At 36.7% G+C, this 12,698-nt stretch overlaps 3 protein-coding genes and 1 long non-coding RNA gene across 9 annotated transcripts; 2 read left to right on the plus strand and 2 right to left on the minus strand.

Annotated features, from left to right (window-relative positions):
- The first annotated feature begins 1,519 nt into the window (after positions 1-1,519).
- Positions 1,520-3,881, plus strand: LOC148785152 (uncharacterized). 2 transcript variants are annotated; one of them, XR_016062845.1, is made up of 3 exons: positions 1,520-1,994; positions 3,510-3,626; positions 3,741-3,881. It is a non-coding gene; the product is annotated as an uncharacterized LOC148785152 (long non-coding RNA). The 2 variants fall into 2 exon arrangements; XR_016062846.1 differs by having other exon boundaries at positions 3,744-3,876.
- PYD4 (PYRIMIDINE 4) lies at positions 2,347-5,637 on the minus strand. Its single transcript, XM_011096800.3, has 9 exons — positions 5,128-5,637; positions 4,598-4,828; positions 4,339-4,509; positions 3,768-3,911; positions 3,487-3,666; positions 3,142-3,367; positions 2,882-2,995; positions 2,720-2,806; positions 2,347-2,613 (listed from the first exon to the last, which is right to left on the minus strand). Exons 1-9 carry the CDS (start codon positions 5,365-5,367, stop codon positions 2,570-2,572), a joined length of 1,437 nt encoding a protein of 478 aa, XP_011095102.1. The 5' UTR covers positions 5,368-5,637; the 3' UTR covers positions 2,347-2,569.
- Positions 5,638-7,037: 1,400 nt separating this feature from the next.
- Positions 7,038-11,491, minus strand: LOC105174637 (2-oxoglutarate-dependent dioxygenase family protein). 5 transcript variants are annotated; one of them, XM_088875749.1, is made up of 5 exons: positions 11,353-11,491; positions 9,118-9,298; positions 8,182-8,628; positions 7,710-8,054; positions 7,038-7,558 (listed from the first exon to the last, which is right to left on the minus strand). In XM_088875749.1, exons 2-5 carry the CDS (start codon positions 9,241-9,243, stop codon positions 7,169-7,171), a joined length of 1,308 nt encoding a protein of 435 aa, XP_088731875.1. In that variant the 5' UTR covers positions 9,244-9,298; positions 11,353-11,491; the 3' UTR covers positions 7,038-7,168. The 5 variants fall into 5 exon arrangements, with proteins under 5 accessions (XP_088731875.1, XP_011095103.1, XP_088731876.1 ...); XM_011096801.3 differs by lacking the exon at positions 11,353-11,491 and adding an exon at positions 9,445-10,004; XM_088875750.1 differs by lacking the exon at positions 11,353-11,491 and having other exon boundaries at positions 7,038-7,444; positions 9,118-10,004.
- On the plus strand, positions 10,583-12,349 carry LOC105174639 (D-mannose binding lectin protein with Apple-like carbohydrate-binding domain-containing protein). The gene is made up of 2 exons (XM_011096804.3): positions 10,583-11,036; positions 11,125-12,349. The coding sequence occupies exons 1-2, from the start codon at positions 10,650-10,652 to the stop codon at positions 12,121-12,123; spliced, it is 1,386 nt and encodes a 461-aa protein (XP_011095106.1). The 5' UTR covers positions 10,583-10,649; the 3' UTR covers positions 12,124-12,349.
- The last annotated feature ends 349 nt before the right edge of the window (positions 12,350-12,698 follow it).

Below are 12,698 nucleotides of genomic sequence, written 5' to 3' on the forward strand. Positions count from 1 at the left end.
GTAATTTTATTTATTCTAATTATTATTGTACGAATCTGATTGTTATCGATAATTATTATAAAATTATCGATATTGTTATTTATATGCTACTTTCAAAATGCAATAAATAAAGAAGAAGAGTTGGTACAACTGATCGGTGCTGATTTTAACGATAAATATCGTTTAGTTAAAAGTTAATGAACCATCTCTTCCTTTTTTTTAATTTTTTAATTCAAGCATAACTTGAGTTTGTAGTATTACTTTCTAATAGACACAAAGTGCTAAATTAGCAGCCGAAAAGTATGCTTGTTGATTAAACATTAGTATAACTCTAAATGAATTGTGTGGTTAGTTGGATATAAAAAAAGTTACAAGGCTAAACTAATTTATTCAATGGAAGTTGTAGTCAACTCCAAACATAGCATTGGAATGAAACATAGGAATGCAATAGCCTACACTTTGATCACGAGTAATGCTGGCAACATATCGTTTGCAGCTATTTTGTGTTGGGTAAGACATCATTATCCTGCCACAAAACATCCAGAACCACAATGCTAATAAAGAGACAATAATATTATTATGTAATTATAGCAACTATTTACGGCATATTTATCTCTATAGATACACTATTCACTTTGGTAATTCGTGTTGATTTTGCATTAAGTCCGTTAAAAATTTGTACAAACTCATATAATTTTGGTAATTTTTTTAATAATATGTCCCTCCACTTACAAGGAAATTAAAGTGAAAAAGCTCGATATGAATTACTTACCAAAATAAGCAAAAGATTGATTTTACACGTAGCGTTGGATTTGAAACATTTAAAATAAAACAATCATCCTACTATACATTTATTGAAAATGGAATGAACAAGGCGAAAGAAAAATGCAACAATGGTTGAATGGGTTTGATGAATGGGGCTAAGAGAGTAGATAATTGAAGGGTTTTGTGCAGACAATATAATAAAAGTTGGATTCTGGCAACCAAATGAAGGGCCATGAAAGATCTCCAGAAAGACAGACACGCACACACACATTCATATTAATTTATGATGTTCTTTACAGGCTATAGCATCCTATCATCATCAGATATAACTTGAAAACGTTGTTGGTTGGCAAAATGTATGGAGAAATTGGCGCTTGACAGGCAATAATGGCATTCATCTCCACATTCCTAATTATTTAATAAAAACAGAGAGGATTATATTTTTATTGGAAGGAGGTGAATTCATTCATTCCTGGTGGCATTGTTATTATTATACTACACATATTAGAGAGTTGAATCTACTACAGTCAGTTCCATGAGATGAGGACGAAATGGAATTAATTAATATTTTAGTGATGTGTATGTCGACATATTTGATGCAAATAAATGTGAAGGAGGTTATGGAAGAGCATAGTCCAGGTTTGGATGAGCACATTATGTCCTCATCACTCAAGTACAATACTACTCTCCCAATGACATTCCTACCCCTGTTTAGAGCCTCAAGTAAAAACTCATTCTTCACCTCTCACTCTGGTAATAGCTTCTCCAGGTAAGTTAGGATTCAACTATTAAAATGTAGATATTCTCCTTTTTAACTTACTTTGAATAGGTATGAAGATCTCCATCTTTTTGGATCAAGCCAAAGCTGAGAAAACAAAGGGCATTTCAGTAACTGTATGGTTGCTTGATGTATTCATAGTGTTGTTTAATAATTCATTTTTAATCACATCATATATATAATGTCAACTGGTGGATTGCATCCAAAGGTTTTTCATGCCATAAGATCAAAATGGCAAGAATTTTTGCGGATGCATTATCTGCATTGATGCATGTTGTGTTGAGGAAGTCCATGAGCGTTTATCGTGAACTCACTTTTGTGGTGGTCAACATCGTTTCGGTGCTTAATTCTATTGTTCAATTTACAGTCTCATTTCCAGGAAGGTCGTCGGACGCATTTTCAGGCCGCTACTCACCTAGATCATCGACTTTTCGTTATTATGATGGGTAGAATATTTTTCTTCAATATCAATGTAAGTTGAGATTTCACATTTTCTGTTGTTTGATTTTTGGTACTCAAGATCAAATAATTGTGAAACAGATAATCTGCTCAACTATTCTGCTGTTTGATAAGTGATTTTAGGTGCCTTCTTGGCGATTATGTGTAAAATTACTCTGGTGATACTTGCGTTATATTTATCTTCAGTAATGGCAGAGAAAACAAACAAATTTCTTGATGCTATTGCCTTAAAAGTACTTGTTTCAAAAAGGGTAATATGATGGCCTAATATTGATTAAGCTTCTCGATGTCTAACGTATTCAGTTTGACTTACGTCTCTCCTGCAAATCCAAGAGGCACTAGACTAAATAATTACACGAACAAGCTTCAGAGTCATTGTCGGTAGACTTTCATACTCCAGATGTGCTAATAATTTCCAGGTTTTCTTTCATTTTACATGTTTAAGATAGGAACTAAAACACAAAATGGCTGGCTATACATTTAATAGAATAGCACGTTCATTTTTGGAACTAGGATGCATAGTGCGGCATGAACATTTTATTGTGTACATGACGATTAATAAGTGTTCCTCAAGTGTTGATTGCCACTTCACAACTTGGAGATTGCATAGTCCATGGCATCCACCAGAAAGTCTGTAGTGAAAGCAATCAACAAAGTGGAATTAGCAGATTTATAACATGAAAATTAGCAATCAAGATCAATGTGAATTCCTATTGATGCCTCTGCATAAGAGCTTACCAGCATCCTCCCGGCTGAAGCAGAGTGGAGGTGTAATTCTGAATACATTTCCATAGAATCCTCCTTTTCCGACCAAAACTCCCATATCTGATGATCAAACAAAAGCCACTTGTGTCATACGGTTGACTTTCATGAGCCTGAAATCAATAATAGAAATGGTACCTTTCATTTGATCCATCACTTGCAGAATTTCGACCTTTGCAGGAGTTTTAAGTTGGCGGTCGGTGACTAGTTCAACCCCTAGCATTAGTCCTCTTCCCCTAACATCACCGATAACTACACACATAGATATCCAAGAAGGGGAAAAGGGTCAGTAGATGATTGCTGCTCACTATGCATAAAGTGTGAAGATACATAATAAGGATCTATAAAGAAATTGCTTGCAGCTCGATGGATAATATTAAATGAAGAGATAGCTTTACTTTCATGCTTCTCCTTGAGATCATTGAGGCGCTCTTTTAGATAGGAACCAACTACGTGAGCATTGTCCTGAAGATTTTCTCTCTCAATTACTCTAAGTACAGCAAGTCCTGCTGCAGTGCACACAGGGTTTCCTCCAAAAGTGTTGAAGTAACTTCTCCGGGTCAAGACTTCAGCAATCTTTGGAGTAGTCACTACAGCACCAAGGGGTATTCCGTTCCCAATTCCCTGTAATTTAAAAATGAGTCAAATTTCTCTTCCAATGAATTCCATAGCTATGCATCACAATGGGTAGATGCATTACTCGAGACATAATGACTCATAAGGCAGGTAGTTAAATTGTTAACCTTTGCCATCGTGACAATGTCAGGCACAACACCTTGCGTTTCAAATCCCCAAAAATGGCTTCCAGTTCGAGCAAATCCAGACTGAACCTCATCTGCAATACAAAGACCTCCTGCTTTTCTGATGCTGTTATATACAGCTGGTAAGTAACCTGAAGCTAACTCAACAATTCCGCCAACACCCTGTTGCAAAAAGAGGCGTTTAATATGAGAATGCATGTAAAACTTATCTTGGCTGACATGATATATAAATACAGCAGAAACAATAGCATGTGATTAGCCACCTGTATGGCTTCGGATATGAAGGCAGCGACATGACCAGATGTTCCAAATTGAATTAGATCTTGGACGTCCTTTGCGTACTCTTCACCATCCGAACCAAAGAGACCTCTGTATGGATCTGGATTCATGGCATGATGCACACCACTCTGTTCAAGAAATCAATTAGAACGTGAAGTTGGAAAAAGAAGTAAGGAAAAGAGGTCTTCTATGATGTACTCTTGGTGTATTCCTATTCTATGCTTGTCCCAAACAATAGAATTTCTGCTTATAGATTAGGTAAACAAGCACAAACAAAGACATCTTATTCCCTTCAGTCCAGAAAATAGATGAGTGGTTGTATTATACAGCTTAGCCCCACAACATTAGTGAATGGTTTTGCTAAAAGAATCAGATCCATCATGAATTTATGAACAAGAGATAAGAGTTGTGCAAAAACCGTCTACAACGATATCCTTAATCATTAAATAATTGCGAAATTTAGCCCCTCTAACTTTTAAAGTGGATTAAAAATCATATAACTTGGCAAGTAAAAAAAGAAATTGAAATGATTATGATTCTTCAAATGATGTGCACCTGGACAACATTGAATTTCCAATTCGATTGTGCTGTCGCCCCCATAGTTCCAGCTGCATTTCCATGATAAGCATTTCTTAGTGATATAATATCATGACAACCCGTGTATAATCGAGCCATCATCATTGCCAATTCATTTGCCTCCGTCCCCGAATTGGTAAAGAAAACAACCTACATATCAATTAATCCAAGTATATCAGTCCAACTTATTCAGAAAATCCTAGTTTCCCCATCAAGGCATCAAAGAATCAGAGCTCACTTTCAGATCACCAGGTAGCTTGGAAGCCAAAGCCTCAGCAAAATCAGCAATTGCATGATTGAGGTATAGAATAGTGGAGTGTTGTAGGGTTTCTGTTTGATTGACAATGGCCTTAACCACATCAGGGTGACAATGCCCACAACACACTGTCGCAATACCGCCAAAAGCATCAAGGTATCTGCGTCCGTTTTCATCAAACAAGTACTGCTTCTTGCCATGGACAATGTTCACCTGTTTAAAATTACATCCCTCAAAACTTATTACATGATCAGAGGGGAAAAAATCATTACTTCCTATCTTTGCAACATACTTCACATATTAAACCAAGTAAAACCTATTATCCCTGATTTTATGTTGTAACAATCTTTTTCCAAATTGTGACAAGAAGATATCGTTCCCATACCATTGATTTTCACATTAGCAACAAAAGAAACAAGGAAGTGCATCAATCAGGCAAGATTTTCAACTATGCATGTTAAAAACGTATTCATAGTATTGAAAAAGAGATGGGCCATGAGTATATGACTCACAGGTTTTTTGTACAAGTAAAACATAGAAGGGCTGAGAAATTCTTTTCGCTTCGCCAAGATTTCAGCGGCGGTGGGACCCGCGTACGGCGGCGGAGTGTAGTCGAAAGGAGGCATTTGAGGGAATATGTCGACTTCCTTTGCAGCAGAACATGCATCGGCTGTCTGGGAATTATACCGACGTCCACAGGCCCGGAAATGTATGGATTCCAATAATGCTCTTCTCATCACAACCCTTTTCATCTTCCTTGGTTTTCAAAAGAACCAGCGTACGTCGTCGAAAGATATATGCCTATTTACGAGGTGGATTATATAGAAGATTTGAACATGAAAGAGAGAGTGGAACGGAGTAGGAATTAATGATCAACAAAAACCGAAACGGTGTCTGAAGTATGGGAAGGGTGTGTATATATAGACATCCGCATATCTAGTTTCCTTTTCATACGCCTGCTTTACATGGTACATTATTTATTTATGGGTTTTTGGATTAGTAATTCCATAATTTTCAATTCAATATAAGGGGATTAAGTGTAGTAATTAGGTAATCTATTCCACAATAGGAAGATGACGAAAAGATTTGATGATTATTAAGATTACCATTTCCTTTCCAACTACAACCCAGCCTCGTACATGAATATTTAAAAATCAACTAACGTGTTTAAATAAAACAAATAAATGAGAAACTTTCATTAAAACAGATTATATGTCTACATTTCATAAAATTCAAACGCATAATCTTTCTTAAAAATAATAACTAAATATAATATGAGCAAGCAAAAATAGTATAATAATTGTAAGACCAAAAAAGAGTTTTTAGGAATATTCCTAAAAGAATATCTTAAAGAAAAAAATTTCAAAATAAAATGTGATTGAAGTTTAGAAGCTAAGTTGGGATTAATGGTGTTGATGGTTGTGAACAAGTGTGATAAGAATGAATGATGCTAAAGGCAAAGAGTTAAATGATCTTGTCAATGAATCTGGCTGGAGTTGTGTACCACCTGCAACTGCAATATATATTCCAGGCAATTAACTTGGTTTGCTTTTTAATGTTTTTGTCCGTAAATACCAAACCTGGGAAAAAGAAAGTCCAATCAATGGAGGGAAAATAGTTGTTTAAGGTGGAGAGAATTTGTGGTGGTGGTTTGATTTCGACTAATATTATAATCAGCTTAGAATTGTTATTACAATATTGTGTGAGAGATAATGATAACTATGATGACTGTACTGTACAAAGCCGATTGTTGCTACGAAAAACAAGCAATGGATTTATAGGAAGTTGGATGCATGCGTTGTAGGATTCCCACTTCTCCACTCATCAACTTGAGTCACGTCTTGGTGAGATGGAATCAAATCAACAATGGACGCATCCATCACTCCGTGTTGCATGTTATTTATTAAGTGTAACCAATTTCAATATTTTGTTGAAGAGGGTAAATTTGATTGGAGAAATTGGATGATTTTGTTTTTTGAACTCTTTGGATAGTGATTCAGCATCCCCATCAAGAAGAAACAAGTGCATGGATGCTAAGTTGTTGGTTTAAATTACAATGATTGTGCATTGGGAATAAGATTATTAGTAGTAGGAGTAGGGGGTAATGGGTATGCATTTTGATTAGATTGAAGTAGAGTCCAACTAATGATCAACTCTGAAATGCCATATATGATAAAATATGTTGCCTTCATCAGCGACATTATTTAACATATACGTTCAATGGGTCTGGGGATAAGGACTATTTCCTGTACATCCGCATATTTTATCTTCATTAACATATATCAACTAGGGACTGTTGCCTGTCGATTAACGTAATGTTTGCTTGTAAATAAAAACATAGGATTACTCAACGTTTTCGACATCAAGATCCAAGAAAATGCGATAATAACAATGGTATGGGCTCCCACAGGAGTTAAAAAGGTTACACAACTTCGAGGGTTTCAAAATTGAATTTCTCAAGAGTCCAACGAATTTAATAAATTATAATCCAACCATAAAATGAGTCAAAATTGAGAAAAATAAACATCAAATTTGAGCTAAAACAGAAGAGTTTTAGTATTTTCTGAAGGTAAGGTTGAGTCGACCAGGTCGAAGTTTTGTAGCATCCAGCAAGGCGTGAGGAGCTGTATCAGGGATAATAGTTTTCACTCCATGAAAAATACGCCTTGATTCTCCACCAAATATCAGCACATCACCTGATTTTAGTAAGACTGACTCGGCCTTGCCAACATCTCTCTGATCACCATATAAGAACTCTGCTGAATCACCAATAGATACTGAAACAACAGGAAAACCTTTCAGAAGACTATCTGGGCTCTCGTCAGTATCCTGTGTGAAGGATGATATCATAATTTGTACATCAATATGTGAATCAGAATTCTGAGAGAAAAATCTGTCGGCAACGTACATCAACTGATGACACAAGATAATAAAAGGACCTTTCTGTCAATGATGCAAAAGCATATATATCAATCTCCATATAGTCAACATTAGCATTTATATAACAATGTTCAGTTCAATAACCACCAGATATGTATTTCAATTTGACAAGATTTGCATGAGATTGGGGAGTACTGTCTGATTCACTACGAACCTGATGAAGACCAAGTCTCCCGTTAGTGGTATAGAAATTGACAATACACAAGTCTGGAGAAATTGCAGGAAGTACGTCCTCAACATTTTCCGTCTTCAAGACTCTTTTGATCAGAGTATGGGAATCATCAAGTACTCTCCTGACTAATGAAGTAAACTCATGAGGAATACCAGGGGCGGCAACCTGATCATGGTGCCGTCTTTCCCCGTATTTTCTGGTTTGTGGATTCCAATCTAGACCAAGACACATCATGTAAAGGCGCAGTTTTGCACCATCATCATAACCAGGACGGTAAAATCCACCGGGTCCACAACCCAACTCTCGACATCTGTTTACAATCTTCACCTGCAAGAAGGGCACGAACAGCTCAATATCACACTACTAGAAGTTCAAGAAAAGATTTTGCAGGTATCAATTTGCTCAGCAAAACAAAGTGCAAAATCTTGATTACACATCCAGTTTAGAGGAATACCTGCTCAGACAAGGGTATATAATTCTTGAATAATACCATTCCAGGTCTCAACACCTGCCCTGTGAGAGGATTGTATTCTCTGGCTTCAGAGATGCATATATCAAAAGGTTCATCAATCGCAGTCCCCTTGGAGAATGTTGACCTTCTCTTCCCCTCTCCATTTTCATGATAAGTTTGGCGAAGCATTGGATTTCTAGAAGAAGATGGTAAGGGCTTCTTCCCGAAGCTGGTGGGCAAGAAGGTATCATCCTGGTGGCTTATCGAAGTTGATGGTTCGATTTGCAATTTATCAACGTTATCGACCACCTTCCTCCACTTCGGTTGGCAATGAGTTCCCAGGTCTATTCTTGTTCTCCTATTACTAACAGAAAGTGAAGGAAATTCCTCTTCATAACCAGATTTTGATGTACTCCAAACCTGCGGCTGTCCACTTTCATGGTCTGTCAACTGCAGCATTGATTAGGATAAATCACTCTTAAGACATTGTTCTTTAGAAATTCACAGAATGACAATATCTTGAAAAGATTAAGTACGCGAATGCTGGTCTGAAATTTTAAACCGACACCTTAAAACTGAGACTGCAATCAGACCAAACCCAATAACTTGTGAAACATTACAGCAAATTCAATTATCACAATCGATTGAGTAGCACCAAAAACTGTATAAATGATTACGAGAACAGTCCCGAAACTCTATTTCGCAGAAGCAGAACACCTACTCAAAAGGAATGATACTTTTACATATTTAAACTATCAAATACTCTGCGAAGTAACACTCAGAAAGTAAAGTTCATAATTCATCCAAGTTTCACAAATATTTGAAGCACAGCAAATTCTACTTTACCATTCTATCTTGCACATTAGATGTTTGATAAATTGCCCATTCACAACTTCGACATATACCACATAAAGAGAGAAAAGGGATAAAGAATCTCACGTTATTCTTGGAATTCACAGAATTCCCATCAGCTCTTGATTTAATGCCTCTATTCATCATCTTCCCCCTGAATACTGAGGACAACGGTGCTGCTGTTAAGGTTGTACGGTAGGCTCCTAATTGCATGAGTTGTAGAGTGGCTTCCCAGACTACTTAAATGTTAAAATCCTCTTCTTTGCACCTGTAATATAATCATCACAGAATATGAAGAAAGAAGATCAAGAGTCTTGCTCTGCTTTCGAAGCCAAGAATTTGAACCGATGCGTTTATTGGAGACAGAAAAATTAGCGTAGGATCCCAATTAAAGTCGTCGCTTAAGTTAATTACCACTACTTTTGGTCAATACATTACTGCCGCTCGTCACTGAAGCGACTTCCATCATCCCACAGAACCCAGATACCCTGTATATTTGTATTTGCTTGAATCTTGAAATCTATGTATTCAAGAATTTAAAACGATTAACTGTGAATAAAACATTCCAAAGCAATATTCCGTCCTTATCATTTACTGTAATTTACAAAGACCGTAGGAGCTGATTCTAGTCGGGACATATTTTCTTGATCTTTTCGAATCTTTCAACTTGCACCCTGTTCATGGGACCCTGATTCATTGCAAGTGTGGCCCATTACTTGAAGCCATCAGCACTGATCTTATAGAAAATTATTACTACTGCTAATTAAATGACAAAATAATAAAGCATGATTTTTGATGATTTAGTACAAAGTAATATGTAATCAAGACAAAACCACATACACCCACGTCATTGATACGTGAGATAAGCATCATCCACGTAGCATCGCATTCTCAATCGCAATCGCATGCCTCCCACTGAAAAAGGAGCAAAAGCACTAATTTTGGTGCCCCAAACAAAAGCTAAAAGGATAGTGTCTGTCTGAGGACCCTGATGACTGATGAGTGATGATACCATCCACATCGCCACCTACTCTCATTACTACTTGATACTGAAAATGGCAGCGTCACTCACTCCTACGACTATTTACTATCGCTGGTGCTATTAATCACACTCCAACATCATCATTAATTTAACCATTTATCTCTAATAAAAAAATATAGGGAAAAAAGAAATAGACATTTTGGAATAGTTTAATTTAATGCAAAAACTAGGTTTTTAACATGACAAAGTGAGAAGATCATAATAATTTGGGGAATATGCAAAATCAGTAATTTATATTTATTTATGTTGAAGGTGTTTTTAGTTGGAAGTCTGCTCATTTGAGAGTTGGAGCTCTCAGCTTTGTACATGTCTGAAAATTCTTGTAATATGTTGGGACATCACATCAAGATATAAGTAACAATTGGTTGACATAATGTTCATTACAGGGTGTAAGTCCACAAATCATGCATATGCAAAATAAATTAAGTAGATGGGTAGCTTTTAAGGAGTGGGTTGGAGTACTAATGCTGCCTCATAATGCTCCTGTCAAACTTTTCTCCATGGAAGACCACCTGAGAAACCATAGCTTACTGCCTCAATATCAGAGAAGATAAGTGAAAACAAATTGACACTTGATATGAAAATCTATGTGTTTGTTTTACTCATAAACCTTTTAGCTCATCAGGCCTTTTCTGAATCAGATATTCACATTGGATACCGAGTGACTCTTGCTATTCCTACTGAATACGCAAAAGGGTTCCTGGGAAGAGCATTTCTAATGGAAACAGAACAAACGGTGCCACATTTCAGAGCAGCAATCAGTGTGGAAGCCGTCAATGAAAAGTACTCGTGTTCACTCGATGTTTTCCTTGGAGGTGTCAGAGTATGGAGTTCTGGCCATTTATCAAGATTCTACACCACTGAGAAATGTGTGCTTGAGCTGACGGATTCAGGAGACTTAAGATTGAAGGGTGAGAAAGAATTTGTTGGGTGGAGGAGTGGAACTTCAGGACAAGGCGTTAAGGTAATTCGATGTTCAACTCTTCATTAGACCATCTTATTCTAACTAGTTATGTAACTAATGTTTAGATTGATTTATGCTACTGCTGCAGAGGCTAAACTTACTAAGGACAGGCAATCTAGTTCTAGTTGATGCCCTCGACTTCATAAAATGGCAAACTTTCAATTTTCCTACTGATATTATGCTCTGGGGCCAGAGACTAAGTTCACAGACTCGATTAACTTCTTTCCCTCTCAACTCAACATTGTTCTATTCTCTGGAAATTCAGAACGACAAGATTGCGTTGTATTTGAATTTTGGCAAGTGGAAGTATTCTTACTGGGAATATCAGCCTTCCAGCAAGCAAAATATCACATTTGTACAGCTGACTTCTAATGGGCTGGAGATATTCAATGGGGACCACAGATTTGATCAGATTAGATCAGCAGGGCCGGAGGCTCTACGGTTCCTGGCACTAGAGAACAGTACAGGTAACTTGAGACTCTACCATTACTCGGAAGAGAAGGAAAAGTTTGAAGCTTCATATCAAGCACTCAACCAAACTTGCGATCTTCCTCTGGCTTGTAAACCCTATGGAATTTGTACTTCATCAGGTTCGTGCTCGTGCATCCGTCTCATGCTTCAATCTGAATGCAGAAATGAAAATCTTGAGGGGCTATGTGGGAAGAGGCAGGCAGAAATGGTGGAGTTACAAGGGGTAATGAGTGTACTAAGGAGCGTTTCGCATAAAGGTAATGTTGGTAAAGAAGAATGTGCGGAGTTTTGCTTGGAAGATTGTAGTTGTGCTGCAGCAGAGTATGTAGAGGATGAGGAGAAGAGGAATTCAGGAGATTGTTTTGTATATAACATAGCGAGGGGAATGAGACAAGTTGAAAAAGGAAACAGGATTAGTAGATACATGGTTAAGGTGGGAAAGGGAAGAAATGATGGTGAAGGTAGGAATTCTGGGGTAAAGAAATGGGTGATAATAGTGGTAGGGGTTGTTGATGGATTCATTATTGTTGTTGTGTTGGGAGGAGTTGGATACTATGTAATTTGGAAGAGAAGGAAGAACAGAGCGGGTAGTAGAGCTAGAGCCCCAACAACTTGATCCAATTCTAATTACATCATATTTTTTGGGTTTTCCTTCAAGTTTGTGCAAGAAACAGTGAGTGACATAAGAAAATCTTTGTTTATTTGAAGGATTTGATGTAGTAATGTTAGGGATTGATTTCATCCAATTTGTTTTATTCTAAAATGGGCTTTTTCTGTAGTCTGGGCTGAAAGTTGTAAACCTTGCCAGCACTTCAAAATCCAGTCCTCTTTATTTTGATGGATATTGGGTTATTACCTACTTGGATCAGATCCAATCTTTATCTGAACCACAATCCATACAATTTTTATTATTTGGAAATTACAGTTTAATTTGTTAAATACTGGCAAGAAAATTAGTAGATCGAGTTTGATAAGCGTGGAGTTAAAATACAAAATTTGACTGTTTTAACTCTGGCACAGTACAAGGCTTATAGTTGTATATATAGAAACTGAGGTATGAGGGAGTTAGTTGTTAACTAATAATATTCGATAAATAAAATTTATAGTCTTTACTTGAAATTAAGCAAAATGAATTCGTAAAATACATGTAAAGATGTGAAATTATGATTGAATTTGATGAAGATGATATTG

Source organism: Sesamum indicum, linkage group LG11, assembly GCF_026168435.1.
Source record: "Sesamum indicum cultivar Baizhima isolate 11 linkage group LG11, ASM2616843v1, whole genome shotgun sequence".
Classification (NCBI taxonomy): domain Eukaryota; kingdom Viridiplantae; phylum Streptophyta; class Magnoliopsida; order Lamiales; family Pedaliaceae; genus Sesamum; species Sesamum indicum.